This window comes from Recurvomyces mirabilis, assembly GCF_035927965.1.
Source record: "Recurvomyces mirabilis strain CCFEE 5264 chromosome Unknown scaffold_5, whole genome shotgun sequence".
Lineage (NCBI taxonomy): Eukaryota > Fungi > Ascomycota > Dothideomycetes > Mycosphaerellales > Teratosphaeriaceae > Recurvomyces > Recurvomyces mirabilis.
Genome location: NW_027041939.1, coordinates 453,889 through 473,022, shown reverse-complemented (window position 1 = coordinate 473,022; position 19,134 = coordinate 453,889). Strand labels below are relative to the sequence as shown.

General features: G+C 54.0%; 11 protein-coding genes across 11 annotated transcripts; 7 read left to right on the top strand and 4 right to left on the bottom strand.

Moving 5' to 3' along the window:
* Window positions 1-2: 2 nt before the first annotated feature.
* On the top strand, window positions 3-1,718 carry LTS14_002493 (uncharacterized protein; the record flags this gene model as incomplete). The annotated part of the gene is made up of 3 exons (XM_064835199.1): window positions 3-129; window positions 180-554; window positions 601-1,718. The coding sequence occupies 3 exons, from the start codon at window positions 3-5 to the stop codon at window positions 1,716-1,718; spliced, it is 1,620 nt and encodes a 539-aa protein (XP_064697134.1).
* An 89-nt stretch (window positions 1,719-1,807) lies between these two features.
* Window positions 1,808-2,199, bottom strand: LTS14_002492 (uncharacterized protein; the record flags this gene model as incomplete). The annotated part of the gene is made up of 2 exons (XM_064835198.1): window positions 1,808-2,068; window positions 2,098-2,199. The coding sequence occupies 2 exons, from the start codon at window positions 2,197-2,199 to the stop codon at window positions 1,808-1,810; spliced, it is 363 nt and encodes a 120-aa protein (XP_064697133.1).
* A 345-nt stretch (window positions 2,200-2,544) lies between these two features.
* On the bottom strand, window positions 2,545-3,084 carry TMA16 (translation machinery-associated protein 16; the record flags this gene model as incomplete). Its single annotated transcript, XM_064835197.1, has 1 exon — window positions 2,545-3,084. The coding sequence occupies one exon, from the start codon at window positions 3,082-3,084 to the stop codon at window positions 2,545-2,547; it is 540 nt and encodes a 179-aa protein (XP_064697132.1).
* A 269-nt stretch (window positions 3,085-3,353) lies between these two features.
* Window positions 3,354-5,592, top strand: EXO1 (Rad2 nuclease; the record flags this gene model as incomplete). The annotated part of the gene is made up of 2 exons (XM_064835196.1): window positions 3,354-3,387; window positions 3,419-5,592. The coding sequence occupies 2 exons, from the start codon at window positions 3,354-3,356 to the stop codon at window positions 5,590-5,592; spliced, it is 2,208 nt and encodes a 735-aa protein (XP_064697131.1).
* Window positions 5,593-6,241: 649 nt separating this feature from the next.
* LTS14_002489 (uncharacterized protein) lies at window positions 6,242-7,289 on the top strand (the record flags this gene model as incomplete). Its single annotated transcript, XM_064835195.1, has 3 exons — window positions 6,242-6,906; window positions 6,979-7,069; window positions 7,128-7,289. The coding sequence occupies 3 exons, from the start codon at window positions 6,242-6,244 to the stop codon at window positions 7,287-7,289; spliced, it is 918 nt and encodes a 305-aa protein (XP_064697130.1).
* Window positions 7,290-8,297: 1,008 nt separating this feature from the next.
* Window positions 8,298-11,316, top strand: SLM2 (phosphatidylinositol 4,5-bisphosphate-binding protein; the record flags this gene model as incomplete). Its single annotated transcript, XM_064835194.1, has 3 exons — window positions 8,298-9,281; window positions 9,332-10,112; window positions 10,202-11,316. 3 exons carry the CDS (start codon window positions 8,298-8,300, stop codon window positions 11,314-11,316), a joined length of 2,880 nt encoding a protein of 959 aa, XP_064697129.1.
* A 552-nt stretch (window positions 11,317-11,868) lies between these two features.
* On the top strand, window positions 11,869-13,617 carry LTS14_002487 (uncharacterized protein; the record flags this gene model as incomplete). The annotated part of the gene is made up of 4 exons (XM_064835193.1): window positions 11,869-11,998; window positions 12,053-12,433; window positions 12,486-13,168; window positions 13,225-13,617. 4 exons carry the CDS (start codon window positions 11,869-11,871, stop codon window positions 13,615-13,617), a joined length of 1,587 nt encoding a protein of 528 aa, XP_064697128.1.
* Window positions 13,618-13,826: 209 nt separating this feature from the next.
* GAR1 (H/ACA snoRNP pseudouridylase subunit) lies at window positions 13,827-14,531 on the bottom strand (the record flags this gene model as incomplete). The annotated part of the gene is made up of 2 exons (XM_064835192.1): window positions 13,827-14,326; window positions 14,381-14,531. 2 exons carry the CDS (start codon window positions 14,529-14,531, stop codon window positions 13,827-13,829), a joined length of 651 nt encoding a protein of 216 aa, XP_064697127.1.
* A 294-nt stretch (window positions 14,532-14,825) lies between these two features.
* Window positions 14,826-16,078, top strand: LTS14_002485 (uncharacterized protein; the record flags this gene model as incomplete). The annotated part of the gene is made up of 2 exons (XM_064835191.1): window positions 14,826-15,861; window positions 15,942-16,078. 2 exons carry the CDS (start codon window positions 14,826-14,828, stop codon window positions 16,076-16,078), a joined length of 1,173 nt encoding a protein of 390 aa, XP_064697126.1.
* Window positions 16,079-16,155: 77 nt separating this feature from the next.
* On the bottom strand, window positions 16,156-16,950 carry DAM1 (DASH complex subunit dam1; the record flags this gene model as incomplete). Its single annotated transcript, XM_064835190.1, has 2 exons — window positions 16,156-16,533; window positions 16,594-16,950. The coding sequence occupies 2 exons, from the start codon at window positions 16,948-16,950 to the stop codon at window positions 16,156-16,158; spliced, it is 735 nt and encodes a 244-aa protein (XP_064697125.1).
* Window positions 16,951-17,084: 134 nt separating this feature from the next.
* Window positions 17,085-18,872, top strand: CSR1_1 (phosphatidylinositol transfer protein csr1; the record flags this gene model as incomplete). Its single annotated transcript, XM_064835189.1, has 2 exons — window positions 17,085-17,138; window positions 17,268-18,872. 2 exons carry the CDS (start codon window positions 17,085-17,087, stop codon window positions 18,870-18,872), a joined length of 1,659 nt encoding a protein of 552 aa, XP_064697124.1.
* Between the last annotated feature and the right edge of the window lie 262 nt (window positions 18,873-19,134).

Genomic DNA, 19,134 nt, shown 5'->3' with positions numbered 1-19,134 from the left:
GTATGAAGTTCATATCCCACGTCGCGCTGCTGGCCGCCGCCGGCCGTCTCATTGTGAGAGCCGATGAGCAAGTAGTGCTTACCAGCAGCGAAGAGCAGATGTTGGCACCCATGAATGTGGCGATTATCGGTTCGTATTGTACCACCGATATTGGCGGAAGCAAATCCTGATGCTGTCAGGCGCTGGAGCAGCAGGCTCGTCAACAGCATACCACTTAGCCAGATTCGCTACGGCAGCTGACATTGCGGTCAACATAACTGTCTTCGACCGGAATGACTACATTGGTGGCCGCTCTACCACCGTCTATGCCTACAATGACTCGCAATATCCTGTCGAGCTCGGAGCGAGCATATTCGTCAAGGTCAATACCATCTTGACCGATGCGGTAGCCGAGTTCAACCTCACAACCTCTGGCATGATCTCTCGCACGGATGACATTCCTGGCGCCGATATAGGTGTCTGGGATGGTCAGAACTTTGTAGTCGAGCAGAATAGTGGTTCTTTGACATGGTGGGATACTACCAAATTCTTGTGGCGATATGGCCTTGCTCCTGGTTAGTCTCGCCGTCATGACCAACGAAAAGTACTGACAGTCGCCAGCCCGCACCATGAATCTGATGAAGTCAACGACCGGCAAATTCTTCAAGATGTATGAAGAGCCGTTCTTCCCTTTCGTGTCACTGACGAAGACTGTTCGCGATCTGGATCTACTGTCTGCGACATCTGCAACAGGCGAAGAGTACCTCGCAATAAACAACATCGGAAGTGCCTTTGGTCACGACATCATTCAAGCTTCAACCCGTGTGAACTATGCGCAGAATCTCAAGTACATCAATGGTCTGCTGTCCATGGTCTGCATGGCCACTGATGGCGCTGTGGCCGTCGAGGGCGGTAACTGGCAGATCTTCGATCATATGGTCAGTGCTGTCAACGCCCACAGAGTACTTGATACCCCGGTATCAGATATCAAGAGCGATCACGATGGTAGTTACACCTTGAACTTCCAACGAACCAGCACCGAAGGTAGGACGCAAAGCCTGACCCAGAGCTTCGATGCCGTTGTTATTGCTGGTCCCTACCAATACGCCAATATCACGCTTGCACAAGGCATCGACCATACGCCGAAAAAGATCAAATACGTAACACTCCATGTCACGCTCCTCACATCGCCGCACCTCCTTTCGCCAGCCTTCTTCGCCCTACAGCCGGGCAAAGCAGTACCAAAAACAGTGCTCACGACCCTGTCACCAGACGAAGCTCCGCAGGCTGGACCCGCAGGTGTCGGCCGGCCAGGCTTCTTCAGCATCTCCCTGCTCTCACCCGTCCCAAACCCAAAGACAGGTGGCCAGGATTACCTTTACAAGATCTTCTCGCCCGAAGCACCAGATTCGACATTCCTATCGAGTTTGCTTGGTCTGCCAAAAGGTTCCGAAGCAGAGTCACCCATCAGCGAACAGGACATCTCCTGGATCTACCGCAAGATCTGGCATAGCTATCCTTACGAGATCCCGAGGACAGAGTTCGACCATATACAGCTTCACGATGATCTTTGGTACACTGGAGGCATGGAGAGCTTCATCAGTACTATGGAGACTAATGCTCTGATGGGGAAGAATGTTGCTAAACTGATAGTCGATCAGAAGATGGACAAGCTGAGGATGAAGAGGGAGAGCTATGCCACTGATCTGCCGCTTGTGCTTGCTAGTGGTGCTACCTAATAGATTCAATTTGCTGTAAGTTATGAAATCACGTGCACCTGCCTAACCCGTGTGCCACTGTGCAATGTAAATGTCTGATCGGTTCACACCTAAACGTCCTGGCTCGTCTTGGGAATCTTAGTCTTCCGTGGCGCGTCCACATTCCCCTCATCGCCCCAGGCGATTGCCTGGCGTATAGCCTCGAAGTAAGCCGTTAGAAGTGCGCTGATGCACGCAATCTGGAAGATTCCATCCTTGAGCTTGACACCAAGTCCATGCAAGTCGACAGGATCCTCGTATTGGGGCTGCAAAGTCGACTTGTCGCGTGCATTGATGGGCCTGCAAGCAATCTTGCCGCTAGAGATATAATTCTGATATGCTGTGAAGTCCTCGAAGCTACGATTCTCGATGATGACTTGAGGTTATGGCTTGACAGGGAGACCCTCCAGGAGTCGGCTGAAATATTCAGATCCCGAAACGAGGGCACTTCGGTGCACCACATATCGGTGGGAAGTACGAACAGCTTTGCTCTTCTTGACCACGACTGTAAGGACATCGTCGTCCAGACTGCTCCTCTGTCGGTCAATAACAGTAGCAACTGTTGGTGCACCCACTCGTGAACTTCATATGAATCCATGCGTCGATCACTGCTGTCCGCCACGATTGTGGAGAGGCTATCGTAAGATTGTGTATGACTGGCACACGCTGATGGAAGGCGTCGAAGGATGAAGTATCGACCAAGCCACACTGCTGCGACCATGGACTTTCAGCAGCCGCTTGTAAAAGGCTCGCATTGATGAGCGGAGCGTTGCAGTGAGTGAAAGCTGCTGAAAGCCACACAGCGTGATCAAGCCGCCCCTCTCGGCGGGAACTGACTCTCGTGCACTTTGCCACCTGCATCAATCCTCACAAAGCGCATGTTAGCTAGACCGATCCAGCTTCCATCCCACTTATCAAGCTTGATCAAAGTCTCCTCATCGGCAAGATTCGGCACCCAGAATCCAGTCTCGTACTCCTTGGCCTCGACCTTCTTCTGCTGCTCAAGTAGCGTCAATCGAGTAGCTGGCGGTCGTCCAGGTCTACGCTCAGACTGCAGCTGCTCTATCTCGTCCTCGTTGCGAGTCAGGTACTCTTCGGCTAAGGCCTGTACGGCAGGCATCTCCATCGGATGCAGAGTGTCGGGAAGGTTGTCTGAAAGAAACGCTACCCGTTCGAGCCACTGTCTGTTCGCCTTTTCTCTCACAGAGTGCTGCTTCGTGATCTTGTCGTCTCGGGCTCCGGCTTTACGTAGACGCCGCGCATCTCTGCTATTCTCGTGCAAAGCAGTGGGCTTGGCTCCTTTCTTCTTGGTGACATGCTTCTGCACTTTTACCAGCTTGGAGGGCATGGTGGCGAAATTTGTGTTAAGAATGATGTTGTTTGTGGAAATTTTGATGAAGAGGAAGGCACCGTGGGGGTCCAGCGGGGGACGGCCGCTCCTGCCCGCTCGACGCGTCCCCAACTTCGCGTCATCTCGATTTCAATATCGCATACACGCATCTTTCTTATAAGTCTACATTGCAATCCAGGAGCGCCCGGAGAATGACATGGTCCGCAGTATGAGCTGACAGGTACCGACTCAAGGCTGAACAGGGGCATTGCCTCGCGGCAGCCAGCATGGGCATCCAAGGCAAGAAGCCATCTAGGAGCAGTATATGTCAACCTAAGCTGACGATATGCAGGTCTTCTGCCACTGCTAAAGAGCATACAAAAGCCAACACACCTTCGGAATTTTGCTGGTCAGACATTGGGTATTGATGCCTATGGCTGGCTGCATCGTGGCACAGTTGCGTGCGCTATCGAACTCGCCCAGCAGAAGCCGACCAGGAAGCATATTGAGTTCGCACTCAGCCGTGTGCGGATGCTTATACACTTTGGCGTGAAGCCTTTCCTGATCTTCGATGGCGACTATCTACCGAGCAAATCTCATACAGAGAGGGACCGCGCTACGAGACGGAAGGAGAGTAAGCGTGCAGGCCTGGAGCTCTTACGCATGGGACGAGTATCGCAGGCGCATCTGGAGTTGCAAAAAGCGGTCGATGTCAGTCCGTTGATGGCACGAGAGCTTATCGAAGAGCTGAAGAGACTGGACGTGCCATACATCGTGGCACCCTACGAAGCAGACAGTCAACTAGCATATCTGGAGAAGCAGGGCATTATATCTGGCATATTGAGCGAGGACTCGGACCTGCTCGTCTTTGGCGCGCAATGTCTGCTCACAAAGCTGGATCAATACGGCGAATGCATCATGATTAATCGCGCTGACTTCACGGCTTGCCGAGAGATCAGCTTGGTGGGCTGGGCGGACAAGGAGTTCCGGATGATGGCCATGCTGAGTGGGTGTGATTACCTGCCAGGTATAGAGAAGATGGGATTGAAGACTGCGTACAGGCTCGTACGGAAGCACAAGGCTGTTGATCGTGTTGTGAGAACAGTGCAATTCGATGGAAAGATGAAAGTGCCTCCAGGGTATCTGGAGGCTTTCACGAGGGCCGAGCAGACGTTTCTGTACCAATGGGTATTCTGTCCTGAAGCCCAGGCACTCGTCAATCTCAATGCCATACCAGCAGAGCTCGATGCAGAGGACATGCCATACATCGGTCATTCAGTCGAGCCTCAGATCGCTGCTGGTGTCGCGGTGGGCGATCTGGACCCTAACACAAAGCAACGACTAGTACTGCCAGCACGGCAACCTCAGCAGCCGCTGTCTCGCACGAGATCAGCTCAAACGCCGGACGACAAGCAAGGCAAGACCATTGCAGAGTTCTTCAAAGCAAGACGGACGCCTCTCGCCGAGCTCGATCCGAACTCGTTCACACCCTCTCCAAGTCAGCAACGCTTGCTAGAGTCGCAACGCACCACATCATGGTCAGCTTCGCAGATACAGACGGCACCGATCTCCGCCATCGGCCGATTATCACCAGCCATACCACCACCGTCTGCTCCTCAGCCGCTGCGGCGGACCGTCACTGCTCCAACTGCCTTAGGGCCTCGAGCATCGCCTAAGAGGCAGCGTCTGTGTTCAGAGAGATTGTTAGGTTCCCCCGAGAAACATGCGACGGGATCACAGGCCGCCACGAGCCGCTTCTTTTCCAAACAAGCGGTACAGCCTAGCCCATCATTGCGGAAGGTGTCAGGGCAGAGGAAGCAGGACAACTTCGAGATTTGGACCGACTTGAAGACTACGATCAGCCCACCAGCGGAGCTCGAAGCAAAAATGCCGATCACTACCACACCGTCGCCGAAGAAACGCAAGAAGGTCGTCGTCTATAGTGATGCGCCGCGCGATACCATCGAGCTTAACAAGCAGACTGCGGACCATAGGTCACTGGAGACGGAACCCGAGCGAGTGCCTGGGCACAATTCCCTTCTCACGACTTCACGGCCCCCGGACGAGGTAGCCCTGCCCTACAACGTGTTCAGTAAAGGCATCAACACAGCCTTCGCAGATCTGAGGTCGAAGTGGGAATTGAAGCCTGAAGCACAGCCGCGTCCTTCCGCGAGAGCAGCAGCTCCACCTCTATATGATATGCAACCAAACGCTATACTCGGCAGAGCATTGACATCGTCTTCTACCTCGCTACGCAAGATTCAGGTCGTAGCGAACCCGACAGTCGTTGAGACACTTGTAGCTGGATCTTCACCAATTCTTGGCCCAAGTGCAGTCGATATCGACAACGCTGAGGATGTGGAACATTGGTCGATGTTGCAGGAGCGAGCAAGGACGCCAGATCATGTGCTGAACGCCAAAGGTAGTGAAGACTTCCTTGTACCGAATAGTCCTGCCAGAAGTGAAGTTGACGAGGCGCATGTACGGCCGAAGCTGAATCTTGGGCATTTTGCGTTCGCCGGATGATTCGAGACATTGTTATAGATTGCATTATATCGTGTTACGAGACATGAAATGCACGGTAATACAGCTCTTGTACCACCGTTTACCGTACTCTACGCACTTCCGCATTCAGCGGCAGACCTTCTCGGCCGCACGACGCGAAGGATCCTCGCCGCCGAGAAGAACGCCACAAGTAGTGGGTCAGGCACTCAGGGGCCTGCAGAGCACCTTATCAAGAGCAATAACATCTCCTGTTTGTCTAATGTCGTTACCCTGCGAGGCCGCTTTAGAGCTTGCATCCTCGCCTGGGACAACGGCTGCGGCTTCAAGTCCTGGCCATTTCGAACGCCCCTAAACTGCCATGGCTCGTCCTTGTGCGAAGCATGCTGATGATGGTCCAGCTTCCGCACAGCCTGGCCGTTGAAGCTCTCGACATTTGAGGCGCTGCATGTCGGTAAAGAGAGTTTCACGCTGTAGAGACTAAATGATCAGGCCACAGTCTGTAAAGTACCATCCTTCGCTATGTAATCTACTACTTCAAGAGCTGCGCCCCAGCTTCCCCATTGAACAATGCGATTTAGTTCTCGTGAGCCGTGACTATCTGGTGGACTGATCGCCAACTTCTGACCAAGCGTTCGATCGACCAGCCGGCCATCGAGGACATTTCGCAACGATGGCGTACAATTACAAGTACCCGCCCCAGCAGCATGGCCAGCCGGCTATGCATGACTGCTCGCAGCAGCAGTATCAAGGACAGACTGCAACTGGCTACGCTCCCGCACAATATCAATACGGTCAGCAACCACTACAAGCGCCGAGCATACCTCTGAAGCCAATGTACACAGTCTCGAGTACCTCCCTGGACCCGAGTCAGGCAGACTACTCGCCTCTAACCCCCAACACACCCACGGACCCACAACTCCTTCGCCTCTCCGCCCAAGATTCCAAGATCAAGAACAATGTCCGCGTCCTGCGCCTCGTCTCACGCGTCCTAGCCACCATCCTCAGCGCCGCGCCACTCGCGCCCTTGGCAATGACTATCTACAAATTTCTTAGGACAAAAGACACCTACTTCACAGTCAACGGCCAAAAGCGGACAGCTTGGGCTCAAGATACCCATACCATCTTCACCTACGTCTACTTCAGCGCAGCACTAGTCTCATTCCTTTTCGACCTGGGAGTTCTATTGGCGTACTTCCGTGGCGTAAAGAAAGCTAATGCTGCGGCTCAGGTGGGCAAGTGGTGGCATAAGGGTCTTTTGGTCATGGAGGTGTGTGTTTGGGTTGGGACTGCGGCGTATTATCGGTATGGAAAGGTGCCTGTTGATGGGAAGTTTCGGTAGGTGGTTCTCACTTCCCTGCGATGGGGATAAACACGCAGGGAGGCTGCCCGCTGATTAAGTGCATGCAGGGATCTCTGGGGATGGACTTGTAGCCATCAAGCGAAAGAGCTGCAGGCTGTGATCACGAACGTCAACTTTGCCAGGTATTGTACCATCCAGGTAAGTCGACATCTTTGGTTTGGAGAGAATTAGTGCTGTCTCTAATCCGAGCTGGCAGACTTCATCCTTCTACTCCGGAATTGCGAAGGTGCTTACACTCCTACTCACGAGAATGCTGTACATAGGCGTCTTGATGCGGCTGCGGTCGAAGAAGAAGCTGGCAGGTGCGATGGCTTACCAGGCAGACGAGGCAAAGGAACCTTTACGAGCATCAGGATGATTTGAGGCACAGCCCTTGTCGACGTCTTGCTTTGTTGAAAAACCACACGACCATATCAGAAACAAAGGGCCTTGTATACAGCCACTGGCGGAGTTCTGTGGTGGCCATGGAATGGCATGGAATGGAAGCACATTGGCATCCTTAATGTGCTTCCATTGCAGTTGCCGAGATGACTGATGTCGAGCCGAGCATCTTGCCAGGAGTGCATGTGGAGTACACTGAAGCTATACCTCTCGCTTGTACGCCGGCTCCATGCTGAGCAAGTCCACATTGCGCCGCCGTCGGCCGGTTACGGTTAGATGGGTAGGGCACATAGCAATGGCAGATGGTTGCTGAAGAGGTAACCACGGTGCTCTCTGTAGCTGTACATACATGTATCCCTTCTGTTTGACACACATGGAGTCGCTTGTCCGCATGGTTCATGTGGTTGTCTGCAGAAACAATTTACATGACACGATGACAGGGGATCAGCACAGGCATGACTGCAATGCAAATCATCCCCCGAAGGCCTGGGCCGAGCCATACGTCACCCCCTGTTGGTCGCAATCTCTTGAATGTCACAGCAGAGACCAACGACACGATTGAGTTTCCCCATCGTACGCAGTAAAGCGCTGGCGGGCAAACATTCGATAGCAACGAAGTTTGGGTAGATGAGGGAAACAACCCCATCTTGAATGTTGCACCTTGGACACATGCATATCATCAGTCACATTTGCAGAGCAGAGCAGCCTTGCGAGTGTCCGCGGAGCACATATACTTCTTGTTGTTGTATTGTACGTCACTGAAGAACAAAGAGGAAGCCGTGCATCCGCGCCTCCAGAACAGCATACTTTCTCGCCCAAAGCGGTATCCGTCACTCCCGAGGCGCAGCAATAGTTCCAATAGTTGTTTGGCTGTCGTCACGCTCCCCTTCTTACTTCCTGTAGTAACTTGATCTCGCCGCGGCCAGTCGCAAACGCCCACCAAACCTGCAGCAGGTAGCAACTCTGTCGCGACAACAGCATCATCATGTCTACATCCGGAGCTCCATATGGCTCCGTGCCAGGTCCCTCGGATTCACACATGGGCAGAGGCTACGGCACGCATCCAGGCACAGGCATATCCGACTTCGCGCAAGGCAACCCGTCCGCTGCGAACGCATCGCCTTTGTCGCAACAGAGACAGTATCCGTACCCGGCAGGCTCCTACAGCGAAGACTACAACGGAAGCCAGATAGACAATTCCGCCCTACAAGATGGCAATGTGGGAGTTAATCGATCGGCTTCGACTGCGACTACGGCTGTACCGGCTGCGGCGCCGTCACGGAGCAATACGTTGAGGAAGAAGTCTAGTATGAAGCGTGTGGGCAGTCTGAAGCGGAGTGCGAGCAGGAAGAGCATGACGGCTGGCAGCATCAAGAGTACCTCACGAGGCATGGGCTCGGACGAGGACTTCAACAGCATATTCCATACACCAGTGCCTACTCAAGGCTCGCCGACTGAAGTGCTAGCCAATCGCTTCCAAGCATGGCGACAGCTGCTCAAGTCACTCATCGCATACTTTCGCGAGATCCAGGACTCATACGACTCGCGAGCTAAGGCTGTCAAGAAGGTGCAGAGCACTATCTCCAGCATCGTCAACCCATCGGTGTTCATGAGCGAGCATGGTCTCGGTGAAGCTACGCGCATGCTGGACGACTACCACAAACGATCGATTGCCGAAGCAAACAAATCTCGTGAAATTGAGAATGATGTTATCGGAGCGCTGACAGGCTTGCGAAGCGACTTGGGACAGAAGATTAAGGAGATCAAGAGCCTGAGTGGTGACTTCAAGAATAGCGTGGATAAGGAGAAGGAGGTTACGCGACGTGAAGTGGAGAAACTGCAGGAGGCTTTGCAGCATGCAGATCATGAGGATGGAAATGCGACGGGCAAGAATGATCCTTTCGTTGTCAAGCTTGGCGTGGACAGAATGGTTGAGCGACAGATCGATGAGGAGAACTATCTTCACAGGGTGAGAACGTCAAGAGTCAGGTAATGGGCGACTTTGCTAACTCTGACTAGGCCTACCTCAATCTTGAAAGCTCTGGTCGCGAACTCGAGTCGATTGTGGTTGGAGAGATTCAGAAAGCATACAATGCATTGGCCGGCATCTTGAAGCGTGAAGCCGACGACGCCCACCACGTAGTAGAAGGCCTCCGGAGCGGGCCCATCGCAATGCCAAAGGACCAGGATTGGATGCACTTCGTTGTAAACGACCCTCACTTTGTGCACCCAGAGCTGCCTCTCCGCAGGATCGAGGACATACAATATCCAGGAAAGCATCACCCAGCAGCGACCGAAGTGCGCGCCGGCATGCTCGAGCGCAAGAGCAAATACCTTAAGTCTTACACACCAGGCTGGTATGTGCTCTCGCCCACTCATCTCCACGAATTCAAGTCTGCCGACAAGATCTACACCCAACCTCCAGTCATGTCCCTCTACCTACTTGACCAAAGACTCGGCTCGAAGTCTGAGGTCGGCTCTTCAAGCAACAAATTCATGCTCAAAGGCAAGCAAAGCGGAGGCGTGCACAAAGGCCACAACTGGGTCTTCCGCGCCGAGACACATGACACGATGATGGCGTGGTACGAAGACATTCGTGTTTTGACCGAATCTACTGGCGAAGCACGTACCGCTTTTGTCCGCAAGCATGCCAGGAGCATCAGTGGGACGAGTGATGGCGCCACCGTCAGCGACGAGGGCTTCGAAGACGACGAGGCAGACGCAGCGCCGTATCGTGCCGATGTCGCTAGTCTGGCTGAAGTCCACCCGCAGGAGAGTCGACCGCAGCGTCCGGCACCAGGTGAGTGAGTGCTGGCCCTTTTCGTTGTATCGCGTGTGTCCCGTTCTGTCCGAGATCGTCGTATACTGACCTCTGCTGTGTTCTTGCAGGAGGACGATTCCCTTCTAATACTAACGTACCACGCACTCGTGCTCTTACGCCATCTAGCGGTAGCGAAGAAACAGATCGAGATTTCCTCGCAGTGGGTGGTGGTAAGGGTCTGCTGGCTGGCTCCGCCGCCGAAGCGTACGACCGTACTGGTCAGAACCCATACAAGCTGGATGGTGTGTCTGCCGGCAATCGCACGATACCCGACTACCAGCCAGGTCCGGCCACCGTGGAAGGGCGGCAATACTACGACGATGATGAGCCAGTATATCCCTCTCAAGCTGCCGAGACCTCCCGCGCGCCAATGCAGACGCAGACGTACAGTCTTCCCGTGCAGCCCAACCAGCCTGTGAATCAGCAACAGCCAGCTGCGATCACGACCTTACCATCGACTACTTACGATCCCACTTCGCAGCCTGCTGATGTTCCTAACCAGCAACCGCAACCAGCCACGTTTAGTCCAGCACAGCAACGTCCTTTTTTAGGTAATACTCCCGATCGCTATAACAGCATGTACGGCGATTGGATGGCACCCACGGCAGCAGGCGTGGCAGGCGTCGGCGCAGGAGTCGCTGGCGGAGAGTACCTTCGTAATCAACGTCAGACGAATGCAGCTCGCGAGCAGGAACAGGCATTTAAACCTACAACTGTGCAGGAGGAGACGAGACGTCCCATGGTAAACGACATGGGTGTGATGGCAGGGGGCATCCCAAATCGGCCGGGCTCCAATGATAATTTGACTGCCCTGACTGCTCCGTCCACCACTTCTGCGGAGACCTCAACGCCTTTGCAGCAGTCTCAAGTTGTCCCACCGGTGCCGAGTGTGTCTGCTCCAGTCATCACTTCTCTGGCGGCAGCTCCAGTCATTGCGCCCACACCGCTGCGCCAGTCCGAGGTATCAGAGCCTGTAGCCAACCTGCCAGCACCTGGCACGAGTTCAGAAGGACTAGAAGGGCGTACAGGTCTGGATGGTGGTGAAATTGCAGGATCCGGGCTTGGAGGATTGGAGGCCAAGGGTGCCCATGAGACGGGAAGATTCGCCCCGATTGTGAGGCATGATACGGATATGAGTATCAGTGCTTTGCATGTACCTGGGGAGTACCCTAAGAAAGGCTAGGGGTGAAGGAAGATGTGAAGTACGGTAATATCGACAGCATTTGGATGAAAGTGTTTGGCGAGCAAATCGGGGCTGAAATTCGCAGAGCATTGTGTCAACTGTACATATGATTACTCAATTGTAAATTTCCAGTACCACAATGGTTACCAACGACAAGTGCAATTTATTATCTACACTCACCGACATATCCCTACTGGTTATTGTTTTGATCTAATGGACCATGTGGGCGGTCAAGGTATGCGAGGGTAACTTCACCGGCTTTTCAATATAGAACATGCACGGCCATGTCACAGGAGACGATCAGAATAATACAGGGCCCAGAAGTATGCCATTGATACCAGCATATCTGCCCAGCCTAGGCGGCACGTTGCTGTAGCGCTCGTGGACGAAAGCGCTCAAATCTACATTCCTCTCGTTGTCCCGGTACATGGCACCACGGATGCACAGATGGGATTGACAACTCGAAGGATTCTTTGTTCTATCCTGAACCTCTACTGACTTCCGGTGGCGACTACAACCTCACCCGTCACCACTTCAGATCAGTCGTGCACCATGGCAGATCTCGCGGACCATATGCTAGAACTTATGCGCCGCGCTGGCCCACCAGCCGGCGTCCAAGTCAACGTCTCAGCATGTCCTGTTCCGTTCCTGGACGCGAATCTCTACCCGCCTACAGGCGGTGGTACGTTCAACTCGAGTCCGAGAAGCATACAACCAAGCTGACAAACAAAAACAGAAGTCGACGCCCGCTTCTGCGCCTCCCCAATCCCACCCCTCATGTGCTGCCTCCCCTGCCCGATCTCCGATTGGGTCTTCAGCGACTCCTTCAACACCCAAGCACCCGCCGCAAACTACATCTCCATCGCCGCCTTCATCCTCAACTCCGTGCTCCTGATAACCTTCATCGTGCTCCCGGAAACCAAGTCCCATCGGCATTATCTTTCCATCGGCCTGACGATAAGTCTGATGTTACTCAGTATCGCGTTCATCATCCCGTTGAGCACGGAGCCAGAGTTCTGTTATGATGCTATCACGCCGAATAATATGCATTCGGATCTCAGTTGTGCGTGGTCAGGGGCGTTATTGTTGGTGGGCGCTATGGGGACTGCTGTTTGGGGTATGTCAAATTATACCTTACCGATCTTGACTTGTACTGACATCGTACACAGTTCTCCTCCGCTCAGTCTGGACAGCTCTCCGCATAGTCTTCGACTTCAAACACCTCGAAATCTACAAATGGGTCTCCGTCCCTCTCGGCGTCGGCCTCCCGCTTCTTTTCCTCGGTCTCACCCTCCCACTGACAGGAGTCTCCTACCGCCTCTACAACGTCTGCATACCCAACGGTCCTCACGCCTTCGCCACCTGGTTCCTCTGGATTCTGATCTTTGCTGGCGCGGGAGGTGTCGTGTTGGTACTTACCGTCCTATGGTGTTTGTGGAAGTATGCGCTCAGTGCCTTTGCCGGCAAGGCGCAGGTGTCTGGCTACACGGGTGGTGGGACCAGTCAGACGACAACACAGAGAGGTGATCAGCCGGGCACGCCTAAGAGTCCTGGGAAGGCTTCGAAGCGTGGCACGAGGGTCGAGTGGTCTCGAATCCAAAGGGTGTTGGCTCTGCAGTGGCGAACGATCTTGTTGGCATTCATTGTCGTGAACGAGACGATCTACTTTGGTCTGGTATTTGTTGAGCAGACTGCGGCTATCGAGGCGAGTTCGCACGGAATCACGGCTGCGGATTTGGCTTGGGGTGTTTGTCTGATCGAGACTTTGGGTGACAAGGTGGCTTGTCTGCCGCAATCTGGTGGGCTTGGTGTGAGCGAGGCAAGGATTGTCGCCACACTCATCCTTGCATCGGTAAGTCGCAACGTGTCTTGCTTGGCCAAAGTACTTGTGCTAATGCCGTATGTCAGTTGCTCGGCCCTGTAGTCTTCTTCCTAATGGTCCGCTTGAGTATGTTAGAAGGCTGGTGGGAGATCATACGCAACCCGCTAGGTTACTTCAAGAAGCGCAGGGGCAGTATGAGCAGCCAGGACTTCATCATGGCGACTAGTCCGAGGCATATCTCGCTCAACAAGCCGCTGGGCTCGGACACACCAGAGCTAAAACCTGTCCCACGCAGTCCGATGAGGCCGAAGACTGTACCTGAGGAGGAAGCTCAGGGGCTCGACAGTGCCGTTGCAGCTGGCCACGAGCATGAATATGACAGCAAGACGGCTGATGCGCATAACGGGCTGGACTTCGGATTGCGCGATCACGATAAGCATGACGAGAAGGACATGAGCGAGGATGAGGTCCTGGTATGACGCATACGGAGTGGCATCTGGGGCGGGATTGGTTAGAGTAATACAGTTTTCTACACTGCGAGTTCATTTGTAAGCGAGCTGTCAACATAAAGTCATACCGCCAACCTTTCGCATTGCTTGAAAAGTCCCACGACCCATTCTCCGTTTGTTCGCCCAGGACTCCAGAAACGCCGCCCTTCAGTGCTGAGAACGTACACATGTCGTCCCACCTAGTACCCTCGGCCGCGACCTCTTGGAGCGCCCCGCCCACGACTGCTGAATCCGCCACTACCTCCCCTTCCACCGCCGAAGCTTCCTCTGCTGCTGAATCCACCTCGGCCGGGAGGTCCACCACGTCCTCTTGGCGCGCCTCTGCCTCGAGGAGCACCTCTCCCACCTCGTCCAAACGATCCAGCTCCACCAGCTCCTCTGGGCTTCTTAACCTTCGCTGCACCAGGCAAGGGCTTTGGCTTAGGCAGAAATCTCTCCAGCGGCAGCAGCTTGTCGCCTCCAATGTAGAACTTGTCTCCAGCCTTGAAGCTCGTCGCCTGAATACCCTCTTGTGGTTTGATCGTGAAGTAAACTTGATTTAGCGGTCCGAGGATCTCGTCAACTTTGCCAATCGAGGTCTTGTTCTCGAGGTATATCGGGGCGTTAAAGTATGGGATCTTGGGGTTGATCGAAGAGCAGACGAGCTCGCCCTCGGTTGCGTGCATGAACTCGCCCATTTCTGTACAAGATTAGTCCCTGGCTCTCCCTTCATCGTTCATCCTAAACTCCTCACCTAACACCTGATCAGGAGGCCCTTGAGGCGCAAACCCTCCTCTCCCACCTCGAAAGCCACCACCTCTTCCGCCACGATCTCCGCCTCGAAATCCTCCACCTCGTCCACCCCGGTCTCCACCCCTAAAGCCTCCACCACCGCGGAAAGACATATTGGGAAATGCGCTGTCTGTCGCGCTGTGTATGGGTCCAGTAAGGTCGTAGAATTACGTGCGGAGCATGGAGTCGTGGTACTGGCGCATTGCAAGCTTCAATGAAAGCTCAAGAAAATCATGTTCGGTGCGCGGAATTGGTGCCGAAAAAGCTGAATGCCTGAGGCTCAATGCGAAACGACATAAATTCACAGGTCTCTGTTGGGTGCTCAGATAACTGTCTTGCGGACAGCACAATGTAGTCTGCCTCATCCTACATCTTGACGGAGCGAGAGAAGGGTAGAGGTCGTCAATATGACCAAGACAAAACGGGCCGTCGCAACTCCCATTGAACAGCCATTTCACAAGCACTTCGTAGCCATCTACGGCGAAGAGCGATGGTGGAAAGCACTATATCCTGCTCTAGCCGAGTCTACAAGGTATGCTGCTGTAGTGAACCGCTACGCGACAACTAGTGATACCTGGAAAGCGACTCATGGCCCGCCTCTCCCTCCTAATACTGAAGGCGACGATAGCGGAGCGTTGAAGAATAATACAGCGTTTCATGCAATGACATTCCCCAGCCTATCTGATGCAGCAGATCCTGAGCATTATCTGCAGTGCTTCACAAGGCCGTTAGCACCAAGCGGTCTCTCCAACGAAGCTACCGTGTCCGTATCGACATCGACCGACTTTCCACAACCAACTGTGGTCTCTTCTCTGAATGGACGTCTAATTTCCCATTGGAACCTCGACGGTGCATCCGCACTCGTCGCCCATCTGCTCGACGTGAGATCTGGCGACAGCGTACTCGATCTCTGTGCAGCACCAGGAGGCAAATCCATCACCTTGGCTCAAAACATCTGGCCTTCCCTGCACATCGACACCTCAATCACATCAGCCGCAAGACCTGGAAGACTAGTCTCCAACGAAGTGGACGGTAGACGACATAAGCGCCTCGCTGAGAATCTGAAAGCCTACCTCCCAGCCGATCTGCTCAAAACAGGCAGAATCACAACCACGAGCATCGACGCAACACAATCGGGTCCTGCTCTCAACGCACTGATGTCTGGCGGCGACTTCGATAAAGTCCTGGTCGACGCACCTTGCTCATCGGAACGACATATCATTCATACCAGCGCCAAAACAGCTTCTGGTAAGATGGCTTCAGAAATGTCGAGTTGGCGAACCGGAACTTCCAAGCGTTTGGCTACGACACAAGCCGATCTGCTCATGACTGCGCTCAGAGCTGTGAAGGTTGGAGGGCAGGTGATGTATGCTACTTGCTCTCTCGAGCCGATGGAGAATGATAGTGTGGTTGAGAAGATGCTGCAATTGGTGGAGAAGGAGGGTAAGAAGGGTGCGAAATGGAGTGTGAAGCTTGATTTCGTTGATGGTGATATGGATGCTGGTCTTCGAGAGCAATTGCAGACGTGGGCAGAGCCGACGAAATATGGATGGATCGTGTTGCCGGATCGGCCTGGTGGTGGACGATGGGGTCCGCTGTTCTTCTGTCGGATGACGAAGTCGCCAAGAACCTGACCATGGATCAGGGTGACATGGAATAGTGGGTTCGTTATCAGACCGCGCCATAGTGCAGAGAAATCGGCTGAGATGAGAAGAGCTCGACCAAGTCGTGGCTCAATCATCGAACACTTCCGCGACCACGTGCAGTTCCTCGACCAACTCCAGTACCGCCCCTTCCTACGCCACTAGTGCTCCCTCTGGCACCTCGGCCCACCGCCACACCCACTCTACCACGAGTACTCGTCCCTCGTCCAGGCATCATACTCTGCCTCGAGCTCGCAGCCGATGGCGGGGCAGAGTACTTGCTCGAGGGCTTACTGCTCATGGGTGGGTTGTCCACGAAAGATGTGTCGGTAGTCAAGAACGTCGCATCGGCGTCTCCTTGCCCGTCCATCCCGCTTCGTGTACCTGTCATAGGGTGGGAGGAACGGAAGGGCGAGTCAGCTAACTGAGAGGAGGAAGTCGCATGGCGGGCAAAGGATTGTGGGATTGGTGCCTGAGTAGGATGTTAAAAGCGTTTCCCCACAGAGAGAAACACAGTATATAGGCGGCTCACCTCAGGAAAGTCAACACAGAATGCACTCATATTCAGACCATAGAGAAATGCTCCGAAGTTCTCATTGAACCTTCCCAAGCTCTCATTCAGCAGTTGTAGATGCATGAAATTCGCCTCGAGGTCAGCCATGCTGTCGCTGAACTCGGCGAAGGCACCTTCGAGCGAGGCGAGAGGGAAATCGGCATTGCTGCCACTTGGATTGGTATTGCTCGGAGTAGTCTGCGAAGCACGTAGGCTGGTCCGGGAGGGTGGTCGCAGAGGCGTTGTGGGACGCGAGGGCAAAGTCTTGGAGTGTGAGGATGTGCGGTGGTGATGTGTCGAGCCTGGAGGGGCAGTGGCGGGGGTCGTCGAGGCCATTGTGAGACTGTCATATGCTGTGTTTACTCTCAACTTTTCTGCCGAGTAGCATCCACGCGACTCAATTCAACCCACGCGTCGCTCGCTCGGCTCGGCATTGGAAAAGCATCCGGGATTCAGCCCCGCCTGTCGTCATGCCAGGAACGGAACACGACGGGGATACCATGCATCAAAGTACGAGTGGACATGTAAGCAGGAAGAAAATCAGAAAATCATACCGTCGCGCATATCGCAGAGAGAAACGCTTCATGTCCCTCCCAAATCGCGCACTCATCCGACCATTGCGCCTACCAAAAAGCCGTGCATACCCTAAGCAGCACCTTGGCCTTCGCAATAACCACAAGCAACTGCTCTCGGCGCATCGTATTTTCTGTGCTGCGCCTCCAATACAGCGATTACGTCCTGGCAGACCTACCCATAGCGCGATCGATCCTATAACATTACTCGCCACAGCAGCCATTTCTGCCGGCATTGCATACTTTGCGACAGCATATATCGATATTGAGAAGAACACAGATCCTACTGGCGCAGCAGAAGTAGCAGACGAAGCGCAAGTCGCGCGAGGGGAGTTGGAGGCAGACGACATGGCTGCACAAATACCACCCGGACGACCTGGCAACCTAACGCCAGATCAAGAAGTGAAGCTGAGGGAGATGTGGTCAGCCACTCTAGACGTCTTCGGAGTGGCCCACGAGACCGACCACACCGAATCCAACGGCACATCCACACCCTCCAGCGAAGCAGCACCCGAGACGAAGAAGAAAAGTAGAATGTCCCTCTTCGGCAAGAAAAAGAACAGACTCTCCACCGCCTCCACCACCTCTGACGGCGACACCAACGACAAATACGGCCAGACCAAAGAATTCCAACAAGCCCTCGCCTCACAAACCCCGGAACAACTCCGAGAAGCCTTCTGGTCCATGACCAAACACGACCACCCGGACGCCCTCCTCCTCCGCTTCCTCCGCGCCCGCAAATGGGACGTCCAAGCCGCCCTCATCATGCTCGTCTCCACCATGCAATGGCGCAGCACCGAAATGCACGTCGACGACTCCATAATGTCGCAAGGCGAATCCCACGCCCTCTCCGAAACCCTCTCCTCCAACGCAGCTGAGAAGAAGGAAGGCGCGGACTTCATGGCCCAGTTAAGAATGGGTAAATCCTTCCTCCACGGCACCGACAAGGATGGTAGAGCGTGTTGTTATGTGCGAGTGAAATTGCATCGGCAGGGCGAGCAGAGCGAACGGAGTCTGGAGAGGTTCACCGTGTACACGATAGAAACCGCGCGGATGATGCTCCGACCGCCCGTTGATACGGCGACGATTGTGTTTGATATGACGGGATTTTCGATGGCGAATATGGATTACACGCCGGTGAAGTTCATGATCAAGTGTTTTGAGGCGAACTACCCGGAATCGCTGGGCTCGGTGCTAGTCTACAAATCTCCCTGGATTTTTCAGGGGGTGTGGAAGATTATCAAGGGGTGGTTGGATCCCGTGGTGGCGGCTAAAGTGCATTTTGCAGGAGATGTGGATGAGTTGAGTCAGTGGATCTCAAAGGCACAGATCCCGAAGGAACTGGGCGGGAACGAGGACTGGACATACTCCTACGTCGAGCCTATCGAGGGTGAGAATAAAGCCATGTCCGACACGGCATCCCGGGATCAAGTCCTCGCCGAGCGTAAAGAGCTCGTGTCAAGCTACGAGCATGAAGTCTCTTCGTGGGTTGCAGGTGAGGGTAGTGGCGAAGGCCGATCACGCATCGCGCAGAGGCTGGCAGAGAACTACTGGCGCGCGGATCCGTTCCTGCGGGCGAAGAGCCTGTACGACAGGACGGGCGTGATAGGGCAGGGTGGGAGACTGGACTTTTATCCTGGAGCTGCGTCGGCATCCAGTGGTGGGCATCATGATGAGGTGGACTAGACCGGTCCCGATAGACATTCTTCGCTCTTCTTTCTAGGCACACATATCAACATGCCTGAAATAACACTTGTGAACATTTTGTGTTTGTCGTTTTCCACCTTCCATTCATTCCACTTGGATCTGCACACGTTCAGAAACTCACCAATGGCTAAGCACACGTCACATAAGGGAGAGATGCCGATGATGAGTATTGACCTTAGGGTTATGATCTAATTATATGTTGTGCTGCGGAACAGCAGTGAAAAGCAAAAGGGTATCAGCA